The sequence below is a fragment of the Mandrillus leucophaeus genome, unplaced genomic scaffold (genome assembly GCF_000951045.1).
Source record: "Mandrillus leucophaeus isolate KB7577 unplaced genomic scaffold, Mleu.le_1.0 Scaffold545, whole genome shotgun sequence".
Lineage (NCBI taxonomy): Eukaryota > Metazoa > Chordata > Mammalia > Primates > Cercopithecidae > Mandrillus > Mandrillus leucophaeus.
The window spans coordinates 895,387-913,117 of NW_012105864.1; the positions used below are offsets into that span (position 1 = coordinate 895,387).

Genomic DNA, 17,731 nt, shown 5'->3' on the forward strand with positions numbered 1-17,731 from the left:
AGTGCCATTTTTCTTTATGTTTCAGTGGGCCTGCAGCATATTCAACATTGGAGCCCAAGACTAATTCTGATTCACCCTCTCTTAAGTGGAACGGTGCTCGGTTAGTTTCTGCTAATGTTGAAATAAATCATCTTACAGCTAGAGGCCATAATGGTAGGGTTAGTCATGTGAACCCTTGTATGGTGATGAGGGTTGATAAAGCAAATGATCCACTTATCTAGAGAACTAACAGGAGGATGATTGCTAGGGGAACTTTGTATGGAATTGTTTGGGCTACTGCTTGAAGTGCTCTAATGAGTACATATTTTGGATTGAATGTCCAATGCTCAGGTGACTCCCTCTCTAACTACTAGAGAAAAAAGAGCACCCCTTTCCTGACCGTCTTTTTTCTCTGCATTTTTTCCTTCATACCACCTGGTACCACTTCAGATATTATATATTGATTTATTTATTTGGCTCAGTCTGCAAGCCCAGCAAGATCAGAGATATTAGCTGTTTTGTTGACTGTTCTATCTCTGGCTCTTAGAATAAGCATTCAGCAACTATTTGGAGAGGGGATAAAATGGCCAAATGAATATTTTAAAAATGAGGACCACATGCATAAATATATGTAAGTATAATTATTTTTATAAAATAAAATTCTCTTTGGGAAGGCTTTCAAGAAGATTCTTACATTTTTGGTGATGTTTTGATATGTTTCGATGGCATTAAAGCATAGCTGAAAAAATACTCTGAAGTGGAAGCATTCTCAGTATTTTTTTTTTTTTCCTGGTACAGAAGGAAAGAAGTTTCCATGATTTCTCAGTGGCTTTGAAATTTAGGGTCCCCTTTGAAATGTGTGCTCTGCTGGGCTCTGGTGAGAAGGTGCTGATTGACTATAAAAAGTAGAGCGATGAAAATTGTTAGTGCTTTTAACAGTAACAGTCCATCATATGCATTTGTTTAAATTCCATCCTAGAAATTGAAAAGAATTTTATAACAATACTAGTTAGGGGTAAGATGAAGAAAGGAAATGTTTATAAATATTTAGAAATGCTATTTTTCTTCTGGATGTTGTTGATTCTTTTGAATTTATTTTATTTACTTTTAAAAACAAAATGTAGTTAAAATATTTTGGTTCAAGATCATCTTCCCAATACCACTGCTATAAGGGACTATTTTAAGGATTGATTTTTCTTTTTTAATGTTTCAATGGATAAATAATATTGTACATATGCATGAAGTTCCAAGGAATGTTTTGATATATACACCATATAGTAATCAGAATGTGGTAATTAGCATATTCATCATCTTGAACATTTATCATTTCTTTGTATTGGGAACATTAAACATCCTTCTTCTAGCTATTTGAAACTACATAATATATTCTTGTTAACTATAGTCATCCTACAGTGCTATAGAACGCTAGAATTTATTCCTCCTGTCTAGCTGTAATTTACATGATAAAATGTGTTATGTCCCAGAAAAATGTCCTTTAATATTTGGCTGTCTCCCTGCGGTCGGAGTGGGGTGTGTGGCAGTGGTGTCCTGTGGTGGCCGGAACCCTGAACTGGAGGACGAGACATTGGACTTAAGTCCCAATGCTCTCACAACTTGGTCTGGGTTATCAAAGAGGTCATTTAACCTTATTAGGCTTAAATTTTGCATCTGTGGTAAGAATGGCGCAGAACAAGAAGCAGATATTTTATATTTCCTCAGCTAAGTGGCCTAAATAAACTTTTTTTCTTTCTCTTCTTTCTATGTGTAAGATTGTGTTTATGTTCTGAAAGGGGTCTGTTTTACTTTATGAATTAAGTAGTTGGGCAGTTATGAGAGTCACAGGTTTTGTTCCTTCTTTCGAGTTAGAGGAAGTTCTGATTGTTAGGACAAAGGGTTGAACAATCAACTCATTTCGTTAAGGCAAAAGTACAAGGTTTTCACCATTCACATTTGGTTTTCATGGGCATTAATATGTGAGCCTTCTCCTTTCAGTTTTTGTCATCATTTTGGTTATCTGTTTCCCGTGGTATTTTCCCATCTTACTTTGTTCAGTATTTTCTTTTCTTATATGATTATTTTGGACTTTCTTTACTTTTCAGTCTACTTCCCAATGTATTAAATTACCAAAGCTTTTTCATTTTACATCTCTACTGTATTACTTTGATTTAAGAACAGAGGTTTTTATTTAACCTTTACCCAATTTTGTTTTGATTCATGAATAGTATTACTTGAAATTATCTTCACTGCCTTTTGGTATTAGATTCGCTTAACTTATATTTTATTTGACACACAGCTCCTTTAGTGGAAAGGATCCTGATGATTTCAGCTTATTTCACTGGGAGGTTTCCTTTGATCTTTGTGTTTGCCTCTATTTCATTGCCTGCAATGTATATCTGCTTTCCGGTATTACTTTGTGTTTCTTTGGTTTTCCTTGACTTGCAGTTTTCTGGTATCGCAAATACTGGCGTGTGCTTGCAATGTCACCTGGTGTTTACCTGCCTCGATTTGAACTTGTGTTCAGTTTTGCTTCAGGTATACTATGTGTTTCTGTTTTCCTCTGGAAAACATAAAAGGATATGGGAGTATGATGGGGAATGAAAAACAGATGCACTTTTCAAAATAGACATTTTCAGCTTTCCAACCTCATGACCTTTCCCATTTTGCTGTGAGAGAATCCTGTGGGGATGCCCTAGTCCTGCCTTAACTGACTGAAAGTGAGTTTCGAATTTTGTGGCAGTTTAACCCACCCTCGCCAGGCTGTACTTCCAGCATTTCATCCCATGTAATATGTATTCAAGAGCTGCAAGAGATGCCTCAGTACATTCTGGAACTCTCAGTTTATTGTCCATAGCATTTTCAAGAGGGCAGTGCACCAATTGTGCAGCCAATTGCCCTGGTGTTTTACTGGTACCCATGACTCCATCTGCTCAGTCACCAAACATTTATCTTGTATCTCGTATGCATGAGATACTGGGAACACAAAAATACAATAAACAGTTACTGTTTTCAGAGAACTCACATTCTGGTGGGTGAACCAGTTGCGTAAAACCATTGCGCTCAGGAAAACATTGTGGAGTATTGCATAGGGTTAGAAATAGCCAAGTAAAGGCCAGGCATGGTAACTTATGCCTGTAATTCCAGCACTTTGGGAGGCCAAGACAAGCAGGTTACTTGAGGTCAGGAGTTCGAGACTAGCCTGGCCAACATGGCAAAAACCCTTCTCTACTAAAAATACAAAAATTACCTGGTTGTCATGGCAAGCACCTGTAATCACAGCTACTCAGGAGGCTAAGACATGAGAATTGCTTGAACCCAGGAGGTGGAGGTTGCACTGAGCTGAGATCACACCACTGCACTCCAACCTGGGTGACAGAGTAAGACCGTGTCTCAAAAATAAATAAATAAATAAATAAATAAATAAAATAAAATAAAATAAAAAGAGAGAGAGAGAGATAGCCAAGTAGAGAAATGGGAAAGGAATGTTCTAGGCAGGAAAAGGGCAGATGAGAGAGAGCATAGCACATTGGGAACTTGGTATAGTTCAGCACATCTTGAGGCTGTGTGTGTAGATGGGCTGAAGAAGAAGTCTGGAACTAGAGTGTGGGCAGTGCTGAACCCCAATCTCTGCAGAGATAGGGCTCAAGGGAACATGGTCCCAGCACACTTTCCTTGGATTTTATCCTGTAGGAGACTTAAACGCTATTTAGCGGACCAATGACCTAGACTTGGAGTTGAGCGGAGTCTCTTCCGTGGAGGTTTAATCCATTCATGGAGCTTTTCTAAGAATCTGGTCTGCGTTGTTTAGATTTTCACCGAGAAATGGACTCCTCAGGCATCAAGAGACCTTCCCAGTGGTTCGATAGAGGGGCTAATGATGTAGAAATAGTATGGGTAGATTTTTTTTTTCAAATATTGCAACCTCTCTTATTGTGAGCATTTGTTGTTTATGCAGAAGAGCAGAAACACTGAAATTAGATAACCAGAAAAACCTATTAGAAAATACACTCCTAGAAAAGGAAACTTTAGCACGCTGTTGGTGGGAATGTAGATTGGTAGACCCATTATAAAACAGTATGGAAGTTCCTAAAGAAATTAAAAATAGAACTACCATGCAACTCAGCAGTTCTTCTTCTGGGTATATACCCAACCCAAAGTAGATGAAATCACCACCTTGTAAATATATCTGTACTCCCATGTTCATTGCATCTTTATCGTAATAGCCAAGATATGGAAACAACTTAAATGCCCATCAAAGGATGAATGGGTAAAGAAAATGTGGTAATGATACACATACAATGGAATATTGTTTAGCCTTTAAAAAGGAGACCCCGCCGTTTGCCATAATATGGGTGGACCTAGAGGACATTATACTAAGTGAAATAAACCAGACATAGAAAGAAAAATATTGCATGATCCCACTTATATGTGGAATCTGAAAAAGAAAGGTCAAATTTACAGAGATAGAAGATAAAACAGTGGTTACAATGGGGTTGGGGGGGTGGGGAGATGTAACTCAAGTGATACAAAGTAGCAGATATGTAAGATAAACACATCTAGAGATGTAACATATAGCATGGGGACTGTAGTTAATAAAATTGTGTTAGAGATTTTTGTTAAATAAGTAGATTGTAGCTGCCCTTGTCTCTGTCACACAAACACACGCAACTGTGTCAGATGGTAGGTATGATAATTTGCATCACTATAGTAACCATTTTACCACCTATTATGTATCCCATAACATCATGTTGTAAACTTCAAATATTCATGAGATTTATTTAAGAAAAAGAAAATACACTCCTGATTTAGAACTATGTATCTTCATTTAAAATAAACTCGCTAGTGTTTCTATTTTAGCCACTGCTTCAGTTTTCTGACTACTGATTGGTCACCCTTCAAGATCACTCCCCAGTCCAACTCCTTGCTAGCCTGACTTCTGTAAAGAATGTGCAGTCAGCAAGAGAATTTCAAAATTTCAGTTGTACTTCCCAACTATCTTTGAGTGTTATTTCCAAACTGAATTTGAGAAGTTGGTTTAAATTTGTCCCAAAAATGCTCTTGTGTTTAAATTTGTCCCCTTTGAAATGTGTGCTCTGCTGGGTTCTGGTAAGAAGGTGCTGTCTTCATTTAAGTTTAGGAAGATATGAAGAATTGATGATTGAAATACTAAATGTCTGTGATGAACCAGGCACGGTGGCTCGAGCCTACAATCCCAGCACTTTGGGAAGCCGAGGTGGGTGGATCACTAGAGGCCAGGAATACAAGACCAGCGTGGCCAACATGGTGAGACCTGGTCTCTCCTAAAAATACAAAATTAGCTGAGTGTGGTGGCACGCACCTGTGGTCTCCACTACTTAGGACGCTGAGGCAGGGGAATAACTTGAACCCAGGAGGTGGAGGTTGCAGTAAGCCAAGATTGTGCCACGGCACTCCAACCTGGGTGACAGAGCAAGAATCTGCCTTAAAAATAAATAAATTTCTGCAATGAATCTAATCATTAGAAAAATGAATTATTTCTTTATAATGTAAACTCCAATTTGTAGGCTATCACATGATTATATTTTACCATCTAGTCTGTACATCTAGCCTGTGAAAAAACAGACATTATACATTGTTAGCAAGTATTCGTTCATTCTATTACTTCCCTGAGAAAAAGTTTTGGGCTTCTGATTGAATTTGAAGCCCTTAGAGAAACTTGTATTCCTAGTCTGAATAGAAATGGAATGAAAGAAATGTCATACGTTTTCTCTTCTGAGTGTGAAGTTGGGGAAAGGATCAAATACTAATGAATAGCACTTGTTCTAGAATGCACATGTGTCTTTCATCAATTTGCCAAGATTCAGTCAAAAGGTTCCGTATGTGTGTGAAGGAGAAACATCTGATACTTAAAGTGGAAACAATAAAACATTAAAAATATATTTCCTGTGAGACTGAGTTGATTTGGAGAAAGAGAAGTTTTGATCATCAGGAAGGATATAAATGTGGCTCTAGCGTGTATGTCAAATGAGAAAACTTTTTGGGAAGAGCTTCATAAACTGTAAAGTGACATGCATGTAAAGGAGAAAATAGATATTCCTGCTTATCGGATGGTTGAACATTAGCAAATGAAATGAAAGTAGTCGTTTTTGGTTTATATAGATTAAAATCAATGTCCAAGTTGGATCAGAGACTGAACAGATATGCATACTTACCTGTCTGTCTCATGTGCAAAACAGTAGAGTCATAATGTGATCTCCGCAGTCACAAATTTCCCTGCTTTTCTCCCACTTTCCATTTCAGTCAGGTGCCCCACATGAAGCCCTAGGCATGTAGGTCATGGGAATCGGTTCCCGACTTTAGAGGAACTGTTTAAAATTTCCACGTGCTGGAAATAATACAGTGGGGAAATAGCGTATGAATTTTCTGCATTTTGCTTGCCCATTATCTGTGGCCCTGGCTCTTGGTCATGTATTTCATGCCCTGTGGCCAGATTTGCTACTTCTTACTGCCTGATCCTTCCCTCTAGTATTTCTGATATGCCCATGCTAATTTTTTTTTTTTTTTTTTTTTTTTTGTAATTAGAAACAGGGTTTTGCTCTGTCCTCTAGGCTGGAGTGCAGTGGCACAATCCTAGCTCACTGCATCTCTAACTCCTGAGCTCAAAGGATCTTCCTGCCTCAGCCTCTGGAATCACTGGGAGGACAGGCATCCTCCATCATGCCTGGCTAGTATTTTTTGTTTTGTTTTGTTTTGTTTTTTGCAGAGATGGGTCTTGCTCTGTTATCCAGACTGGTTTTGAACTCCTGGCCTCAAGTGATTCTCCCATCTCAGTCTTTTGAGTTGCTGGGATTACAGACATGGAACCACTGTGCCTATATTTTTCATTCTCGTCCTGGATCTTATTCTTGTGCCATACCTCACCCGTGTGTGTTAAACTTGTCTACTGTTCTGTCAAGTTCTTACCTTGCTCCTGTCTAACTATCCCTACGATTGTGTACAGTCAACCTGTTGACTTCCCTACATGGCAGGGAATCTTCATACCTGCCTGTTTGTTCAGACCCACATAGAGAATTTGTGCTCTCTGAGACCCAGGCAGTCATTGACACTTACTTTCTTATGTTTCTGTATCTTCAAATCATGTTGGGGACACATTGAGTCAGTTTTATATATATCTATTTGTTGGAAAATATATATGTGCTCATTCAGCAATTTAATCAGCACCAAGATATGCCTATTTATGATATTTAGTGCGGCTTGTTACTTAGGATGTCTAGTGTAAAACTACATGTGAGAACTCCTTATGGATTGACGGTATTGTCTAAGGGTCAGTATTAGAATACACTAGTTCAGGAAAAACCAAAGGCAATGCCATTTTAAGTCTTTAAAAAAATGTTACATGCATTGATCCAATAAGTATTTCCAGAATATCCTCTGCAGTGGAATAATGACAATTTATTTCATTGTACTTGAGTAATGAATCTTCATATTAAATATTGATTTATACAACATGGGCAGTAGTATTCACTGAGGAAAATTGCGATTTGTTGTGAGCTGACTCTTCAGTCATGGCATGATTTGCATCTACAAGCTAGTCTTAGGGACAGGGATACATGAGTGGAAATAGCATCTCTGTCTACCTGCCAGTTGTATGCTCTGAATTGCTTTCATCTTATCAAAGAACTGCCCGAAGTCATGGAGTTCTTGTCAGGAAGCTACATATGTATCTGCACTGTACATTCCTTTCTTTTCTTTTTGTCTTGTTTTGGGGGATGGCTCACACGTGTTCATGGGCACACAAACGTACCATATGGATTTTGTGCCATGAGAATAATTATTAAAGACTCTATAATTTGGGGAAGAAATTATTTTCTTTTCCCTCCCTGACAATTCTGCTTATATTTGTAGTTTGAATTATAGTTACAACTTGGAGAGTTTATCCTAAGAGAGCTAAAATGAGAAACAAATCTGAGGGAACAAAATGGAAGTTGCAATTCAAATCTAAATGTAGGAGTAAATGGGCTAGATTATTCTGAAGTAAAATAGCAGAAATTCTAAAATCTAAAGCTATCTAGTTGTATTTAAACCATATTATGGTTTAGCTCAGTTCTGTTGGAACATTTGCAGAGTAATTTTTTCTAGAGAAAAAGCAGTTGGCTTCAAAATGTACTGATTTTCTTGATTTTTGAGGCTAATCAAGTTTAACTGGTGGATAATTACAAATACAACTAATGTTGTGTGTTTTTTCAATATTTAGGAACTGCAGATTCCCCAAAATAATATTTTAGAGAAGTTCTTTTTTTTTTTCTTTTTTTCTTTTTTGAGACTGAGTTTCACTCTTGTCGCCCAGGCTGGAGTGCAATGGTGCTATCTTAGCTCACTGCAACCTCTGCCTCCTGGGTTCCAGCGATTCTCCTCAGCCTCCTGAGCAACTGGGATAACAGGCGCCCACCACTATGCCCCACTAATTTTTGTATTTTAGTAGAGGTGGGATTTCACTATGTTGACCAGGCTGGTCTCGAACTCCTGACCTTAACTGATCCGCCTGCCCCAGCCTCCCAAAGTGCTGGGATTACAGGCATGAGCCACCACACCCAGCCTAGAAGTTCTTATTTGAGACAACTAAGTCAAATATATCAATGAAATGCTGAAATGTAATGTCTGCATGTGTAGTTTAAAAAGTACAAAGTACATATGTTTCCTTTTGCAGTTAACAGGCAATAAAGAATCTTTAATCCATTAATATTTTATTTAAGGAATGTTATAAACCTGGTTGTTTATATTTAGGGAAGAAAATGGTTAAAGATCTCTTGGAATTAATTGTATTTTCAACTAAATCTTCATATGTCGATGGCAGCATTGCTTATTCTAATAGTGATGGTGGGAGGTCTTTTTCAGGCGGCGTTGTACACAATGACTTTGAAGATTGTTAGGTGCCATCATTATGAGGCTATTGTTACTCAGTGGGAATGTGGTTGAAGTCACATTAGGAGATGTGATATTGAACATAGGCTTGAAATTTATCATGCAAGATAAGGCGACTAAATAATTGCCCTTGGATAAAATAGGTTGGTATCGGCAATGGGAAAAAGAAACAAAAATTAAATAGGCACACACACACACACAATGCACACGCACACACTCTGTCTCCCCAGAGACCTGTCAGATGCTAAAATGACTCTTACAATAAATCTAAAAGTCATTGCTTCGGAAATGATGCTACTTTATTTGAGCTTGCTTTTCCAAAAGTAGATGAATTGCTGACTCTATATTCTTCCAGAGATGTTTTAGCATACTTCATCAACCACAAACACACAAACTTCTAGTTGGATGTTTACCACACATATGCACACAAATTAGTGACTATTATAGAGTAACCTCTATGAGCCTAACAAGCCTGGCTGGCACATATCCCGTGCATTTAGACTCATTTTTCTTTACCTTTCCCTCCTTCTCACTTCTACTGCCCCAACGGGGAAGGGTTGACTGCCTCCTTTTCAAATTTCAGATCCAGTCTTAGTCCTAGAAGCTTCTCTGCTCACCATACCATAGTGTGCTTACACATTTCTGAATTCGCAGTGGTTATTTTGAAAGGAATCTCACACTGTTTTGTCATTTCTTCTGTAATAATTTGGGTTTAGTATAGTCAAGAGTTTGGGTTCTGAAGTCAGATTTTTGGCATTAAATTCTGGCTCCCCCTTGTTTCTGATATTTGACCAAGTTACTTAATCTGCTAACCTTCAGCTCCTTCGTTGGTGAAAAGAAGATTGTGGTGGCGATTACGCCAACTAAAACATGCAACATGCTAAGCGCAGGGCTGGAACATTGTAAGGAAGCAAACTGAACATCCCAAATTGCAGGAAACTAAGGATGTCCTGAAAAGCAGATTTAAGAGCTAAACTAGTAAAATCTTGAGCTAATGGGGTTGTAAGCATTTAACTTATATTATCAAATTTTTATTGTATGCAGATTCCGTATTCCTGGGGAAGTAGAGTCTTATGTTACCTCTTTCCCCCCCTAACTTTCACAGGGGTACACACCTGAGTGCTTAAATACTTTTATGTAGGTTGCATTTTCTTATAAAGATTTACAGGTTGCACAATATGAATGTACTTAATGTCAAACAACTGTACAGTTAACAATGATTTAAATGATACATTTATGGTATGTATATTTCACCACAATAAATAGATTTGCAATCTTAAAGTAATAATGGCGATAATTGTTTTATTACTATAAGTAGTATTTATTTCTGTAGTATGGTCAGCAGTAAGCAGGATATAGTATATACTATGAATAGGTTATATTATAGGAATAGAAATAAAATTTAGCTAAAACTAGAAAATTAAAACAAAGATAATATGAGAGTCTAGAAGAAGAGAATTGATTATTAGGATCCTAGCGTTGGCTTGACAGAGAATTTTTGATTTTGCAAAGATGTTTTAGGCTGCACACTTCCTCTTTCCTCTCAGCTGATGACCATTAAGTCCTGCTCTGCTCCACCCCAAAGAAATGGGGTCCACTCCCCCTTGCTGCCTTGTGGCACTGGCTTTCCCAGTAATGTTGCATGCTAACCTCCAAATTATTCTACAATGAGCTTTTTCTTGACTTGGATTTCTTCCTGCAGTCCCAGGCTGTTTCCTGAGGCCCAGGTTCAAACATTTGCCTCCACAGATATTGGAAACAAGGCACTGGGGGAAAAGAGGGAATTGGGGAATAGTGTGTTTAAAATAGAGCCACATATGCCCCTAAATTCCTGTCAAATGGGGGCGAATGAAGCCAGCCAGTTCAGTAGGTCTGCATTGTGGCTGCTCATTTGAAAAAAATAAGACACCAGCCAGGCATAGTGGCTCATGCCTGTAATCCCAGCATTTTGGGAGGCCAAGGTGGATTGATGGCTTGAGCCCAGGAGTTTGAGAACAGTCTGGGCAATGTGGAAAAACCCCATCTCTATGAAAAACACAGAAACACTAGCTGGGTGTGGTAGCATGCACCCGTAGTCTCAGCGACTTGGGAGGCTGTGGTGGAAGGATCACTTGAGCCTGGGAGATGGAGGCTGCAGTGAGCTGAGATGGCATCTCCAGCCTGGGTAACAGAGCCAGATCCTGTGTCGAAAAAAAGAAAAATAAGACACTATTATGCAATTTCCTTTACCGCCACCCTAGAGTCTGATTTATTGTAGTTGGTGTGGGGGACCTGAGCGTAGTACATTTGAAAAGATCCCAGGCGATTTTCATATGCAGTCAGAGTTGAAAACACTGCAAGTAACTGATTCTTCCTCTGTCCTCAGTCCTTAATCTCCTGTCCTTCCTTTCCAGGGTTTGTTGCTCCTGCTGAAACTGAAGATTTCGTATATAAGACAGTAATGATTGTTTTTATTTTTAAATGATTCCCAAAGCTTGAGCTTGATTGTTTTGTATCACGACGATTAGGCATGTCTTTAAAACTTGGTGGTTTTAACTCAATTATAGAACACTTCATTTTTATATTGAAGTCTGTGTATTCTTAGTTTATTACGCAGTAAGCCTATTTCTTAGGCAGTTCCCTATTCAGAGCTTATAATTAAGAATCTGCAAACTAAAGTCTAGAGGCAATCTGGCTTGCTTCTGTATCCTGCAGGGAAGGAAAAGGGGTTTCGGTAGTGCTAAGAATCCTTTCAGATTACAAAACAGCATCTTGTTTCTAGATTATGTATAAGCTTTGTGGATTTAGCTCCCGCTTATGGCTTGTGATCAAATGTGAATAGGACTTGAGGCTTTGACATGAAACTCTCAGTGACACGTGTAAAAGCAATTTGAGCAGAAAGGTCCACACCATGGCCCTATGTTATAACCAAGCAGCACAGCCACCTTACTCATGGACTAGACAGGATTTTTTTTTTTTTTTTTGAGACGAAATTATTTTGCTCTTGTCACCCAGGCTGGAGTGAAATGGCACGATCTCAGCTCCCTGCAACCTCCTCTTCCCAGGTGCAAGCAATTCTCCTGCCTCAGCCTCCTGAGTAGCTGGGATTACAGGTGCCCACCACCACGCCTTTTGTATTTTTAGTAGACATGGGATTTCACCATGTTGGCCAGGCTGGTCTCAAACTCCTGAGCTGAAGCAATCTACCTGCCTCGGTCTCCCAAAGTGCTGGGATTATAGGCGTGAGCTACCGTGCCCGGCCAGGACTAGACAGGATTTAACTAGGCTCTAGTTCATTATTTAATACTTTTTTCATAACTAGCAGATATTCGTACTTTCTCTTTTAGCAATTCCTCTCTGATTGTCTCAATAGGGGTTCTTTGTCCTAAAAAGAAAAACAAAACCTCATTAAGTTCTTTGACGTGCATTAGCTGATAAAACAGTAGTCAAGTATTAGAAAATATGACAATAATTGCATTGTATCCTAGACTCTTTATTGGGAAATTTCTGAATGGTGATTTTCTCCCTTTTTCTGGGTTTTTTCAAAAAGTAAGCCCATAAAAAAAAACTCAGATTATTTTCTCTTTTCACATTACATCTGTAGTTAGTCCATAAAGTACTATTTTTTCTCTCCCTTCCTTCCTTCCTTCCTTCCTTCTTTCCTTCCTTCCTTCCTTCCTTCTTTCTTTCTTTCTCTTTCTTTCCTTCCTTCCTTCCTTCCTTCCTTCCTTCCTTCCTTCCTTCCTTCCTTCTTTCCTTCCTTCTTTCTTTCTATTCAGAATTTGGCCATAGACTGTATCTCTATAGTCATTGAGGGGCCTTCAAAACCTTCCCCTTATCTTTGATGACTTGAAACCTTAACTGTGGCTTCACTACACAAATAATTTTTCTGCTGCCTTCCTGTTCAGTCTCTCAGCCTCTGTTGTATTTTGTTCTGTAAAGTGGGAATGGTATCTGTTTTAGATAGTTGTCGCAGTAATTAAATGATGACATACAAAGCACCATGCACACCAAGGACACTTAATCATATTCTCTTCTTTCACGCACTCTGCGTACATCCCCGACAGTGAACTTCCTTTTGAGTACTTTTCAACCTTTATTGTGGGTACATTTCTTCCTTTAATTTCCTCTGATCTTTGTGTATTTACATATATGTCCTCTTTTTTCCAGTTTTAGATTTGGTAAGCCTCTTAAAATGTTCTTAGCAGGGTTCCGTGGCTCACACCCGTAATCCCAGTGCTTTGGGAGTCTGAGACAAGAGGATTGCTTGAGACTGGGAATTTGAGACCAGGTTGGGCAATGTAGCAAGATCCTGTCTGTAGGGAAAAAAAAAAGAATTAGCTGGGCATAGTGGCGTATGTCCAGCTACTTGGGAGGCTGAGGCAGGAGGATCACTTGAGTCCAGGAGTTTGAGGCTGAAGTGAGCTGTGATCACACCACTACTCTACAGCCTGGGTGACAGAGTGAAACCCCATCTCAAAAAACAAAACAAAACAAAAAAACTTTTCTTCCTCCCTTTCCATCTTCTCCTTTATGATCTTCACATGCATTCACTTCTTTATCTTGGTTTTATCTCTTTCCATTTTAATAATAAACATTAAACAGAAAATGTTAGTGTAGGCTATCTGTGGAAGTACTTTATTGTACAGTAGAAGAGATATTTTGATATTATAAATATTGTAGAATATTCCAAATAGAGCCTGAAATGCTAAGAGCTTCAGTCAGCTTCTAGATCTTTGGTCAATAAATCTTACCAATGTGAAATGAAAGTTGAGTCACACTTGTGTGTATTTTCATTGACTTAGTATAACTAAAACTATTATTTGTGGCCTTAATGTTGTTGAAATAAAACAACCTGTCAAACTCAAACTCCTTGGTTAGAAAGGCCATTGTCCCCCATCTGTAGCAATGCTAATGGTACCTGATTACTAGTTTAATAAACAGGGCACTATGCTTTTACTCTTAGGTTAAGAAGCCCTTGTTTGTTGCCAAATTAACTTAACATCTTGTTTTTTAAAAAATCCTTTGATTCCACATGTTCATGGAAGAAATCTCATACATGGAATAGCTATCTTTCAACCAAATTCTCAATGAACCCAATGTAAAGCCATTGCTTTAGATTTCCTTTTCCTTGTTTCACCTAAGTTTCAAAAAAAGGCATTCATGTAGCGTAACAATAGAAAAGCAGTGTTTATGCAAAGTCTTCTTAAATTGCCATTTGCTTTTACTAAGTTGGTTTCTTTAGGCTTTCAATTATGTTTGTCTGTTTTTTTGTTTTTTGTTTTTTTTTTTTTGGAGACAGAGTTTCACTCTGTTGCCCAGGCTGGAGTGCATGCAGTGGCATGATCTCGGTTCGTTGCAACCTCCTCCTCCCGGGTTCAAGTGATTCTCCTGCCTCAGCCTCCTGAGTAGCTGGAATTACAGGCGCACGCCACCACGCCCAGCTTATTTTTTGTGTTTTTAGTAGAGCTGGGGTTTCACCATGTTGGCCAGGCTGGTCTCAAATTCCTGACCTCCCGTGATCTGCCTGCCTCAGCCTGCCAAAGTGCTGGGATTACAGATGTGAGCCATCAGTTATGGCTTTTTATAACCCCTGTAGGAGTTCCCTAAAAACTCTTTTATTGTTCCAAGTATAAGGTAGATAAGTAGGTTTTATAATATCAAAGAAACTTTTTAATAAGTAATTCAGCTAGAGGGCAAATGGGAATAATCAATAAAGGCATGAAGATAAACTGCAAGGGCTAGACAGATGGTTATATTTACTGGAAAGTTTCTCTTTCTAAACTCTCTTCCTTGCTCTCTCCAACATATACACATTTAGGACTAATACATTACTTTCTTTTCTTGCTATATTTGACAGTAGCACAGGTTCCCTTTGAAAGTCAGATATAAGTAAGGAGTAGGCATAAATATACCTTTTTTGTGTGTGTGTGTGTGTGTATATATATATATATATATATATATATAAAGCGATCTTGAGATAAGGTCGCTCTCTGTCACCCAGGCTGGAGTGTAGTGGTGAGATCACATGACAGCCTTTACCTCCCAGGTACAAGCAATCCTCCCACCTCAGCCTTCCAAGTAGCTGGGATCACAGGCATGTACCACCACACACAGCTATTTTTTTAATTATTATTGTTATTTTTAGTAGAGATAGAGTCTTGCTATGTTGCTCAGGTTGGTCTCAAACTTCTAGGCTCAAGCAGTCCTCCTGGTTTGGCCTTCCAAAGTGCTGGGATTACAGACCTGAGCCACCATACCCAGCATACTTATTTTTTGAAAGCCAAAATGAGAGAACATTGTTAAGCACCATTCTTGAATTGTCAGTACTTAACGGGCACTAAGCTGGGACTGCGATGTATAAACGAGGTGAACCTCAATGTATTACAGAGTATGAGGTAACCTATTTTCCCAAGTTTTTCAGTGTCCATTCCTGAAAGTTTTCCCTAAACATTTCAAGGTGGCTGTGCTTACCTCTACACATCAAAACTTAAAGTTCGTAGTTAAATGGTATGACAATGAATTCGAATTTAATTTTTATAAATTTACAGAGATGTTTATATTTAATCTTTAAAACTTTACAAATAGATTCAAGTAGTAATTAATGAAGCCATGAGTTGTTTAAATGGTTAAAAACCAGTGCAAGACTAACAGTCTGGGGTATGCAGCCTGAATAATTTAATTGGAAATAACCCTGAGTAGCCAGTGACATTTTGTTAATTGGGTAAAAGGCCAGGTGCCCAGGCCCATCCGTGCTCCAGGAGAGCAATTGTTTCTGTCACCCCTTTCCTTCCTGGCATGCCTTGAACATAGCGGATAGTAATAATTATTGTTACCATTTGTGAAGGCTTACTGTGTGCCAGGAAATGCAGTGTGCTCTGTGCACACATTAACTGATCAATATTTGCTGAGAGGAGAGGCAGTGAATGAATAAATGGTCAGTGCTTCCAGATTCTAATACATAGAAAAGCCTCCTTACTCAGCTAATTAAGAGGGCCTGGAGACCTATGGGAATTTCATTCTTTTTTCTTCGTGAGTGGATTTTGACAATATCCTTAATATCTCTTGACATCAAATACTTAAATTTTGTTGATAAAGTTAAAAAGTGTTCTTTTCTAAGTAATATTTAATCATGTTTTAATGACTATAATATACTATAATTCAAGTGGAGATCTTGGCTATTTCTTTTTGGTCCCCTATCTGGACATAAAGCATAATTTGTAATAACTTTATAAGATAAATTCACTCAAGAACTATTTTAAAAATCCCCTTTCAATCTAATATAATTATCATCTGGAGAACATATTAAATGACTTGTAATTTTCTGATGATTAAACTTATTTAAAGTATTGATGATCTCACTTATCATTAGAGTGAATTTTCTATTTATAAAATATTAATTATTCATAGCACCCAGAATTAAATCTTATTTCTTTTACTATAAAAACTGTTCTGAATAAATCAACCCATTATAATTACTTTATATACTCAATATGATTAAACAAAAATGGCAAACTATTATGTATTTTATAGCACATATGACATATAAATATACTAATGTAGCATATAAATTATTCAAAAGACAATGAAGGGCCTGCTATGAAAATACCCTCATATATAGCTCATGTTTCTGGCGACAGGTAACTTAAATACGTTCACAGAGAAACACACAAGCTTATGTCTGCTGATTCTGTGGGATTTTAAAATCTAGTTTCTGTGTTGGCTTCTCTAGAATTTTGAGCTCTTCAAAACATGAACTATGCCTTTTGAATGTCATAATTAGTGGTTTGGAGAGCACAAACTAAATGAATACTATTTTGATATATTTTTTAATATAGAACAATAATATTTATGAAATTCTTTAAGTGGTTTGTTTTCTCGGGCTTTTGTAACATATTTAGCTGACTTACTTAGTCTTGATAAGTCAGCTGAATATCACTTATTCATAAAACAAAGACGTCGTATATTCTGAGTAAATGTTTCTTTAAAGGGTGTAGACTTTTTAACTACTGACAAACATATGTTGCTAAACATACATTATGTTTGCCATCTTTGTAAAAGTAACATTCAACTGTATGTCTTGAAATATTGACAGTATCTGTTATATGAGAAATACCCTGTGAAAATGTTTATACTCTGTCATTAAATTCCTTTAAAATTCTTATTTTTCTTTTGGAAAATGCCTAAAAGGATCACATGGTCAAATAAAAACATGATTTCATTAAGGGAGTATGAAAAATTTTTGTTTATGTTTTTAACATAGCATCTGCAATAGAGCAACAAGAATGTTTAAAGTATGTTTAACTGCATGCCAAATTATATTTCCCTAATTACTAAGATTTCTACTAATCTGGAGATCACTTACAACACTGCAACCCAAATTTCACAACACTGAAAAGGCATTTTGTTTCAGAAGCTTCTAGCAGAGCATAACATCACTCTGAGGGCTTGGGATGGGTATTTCGAGGCTAGCTTTAAGGAATCTTTGTGTGTGTGTATGTTTAACACGCAGCACCTGTTCTTCCCGGAGCCTATCAGCAAAGCCATTCCCAAGGCTATGGCTACATGCACCAGACCAGTGTGTCATCCATGAGATCAATGCAGCATTCACCAAATCTAGTAAGTGTCCCTTTGATATGTTCCTCCTTATCTGGTCTTTCCATTTCACCTCAAGCGTGTAAATACACGTGGAATAGAGTTGACTGAATATTGGGTATTTTCATTCAAAGATAAATGATGATGTGTTGCCATTTATACAACTCTTTTGAAGGAAGCAAAAAGCTTACAGAGGTAAACTGTTGAGAAAGGAAGGCAATAATAAGCATTATATAAAACAATAAGGCATCCAAAGAATCTACCAGTACAGTATCCTAGT

At 37.7% G+C, this 17,731-nt stretch overlaps 1 protein-coding gene across 2 annotated transcripts in view; it reads left to right on the plus strand.

Annotated features, from left to right (window-relative positions):
- Positions 1–17,731, plus strand: part of NEBL (nebulette) — a 389,368-nt gene that overhangs the window by 364,667 nt on the left and 6,970 nt on the right. For both annotated transcript variants that reach the window (XM_011997677.1, XM_011997676.1), the window contains one exon: positions 17,369–17,475. In XM_011997677.1, coding sequence (XP_011853067.1) covers positions 17,369–17,475 — 107 coding nt within the window. The remainder of the gene's footprint in view (positions 1–17,368; positions 17,476–17,731) is intronic.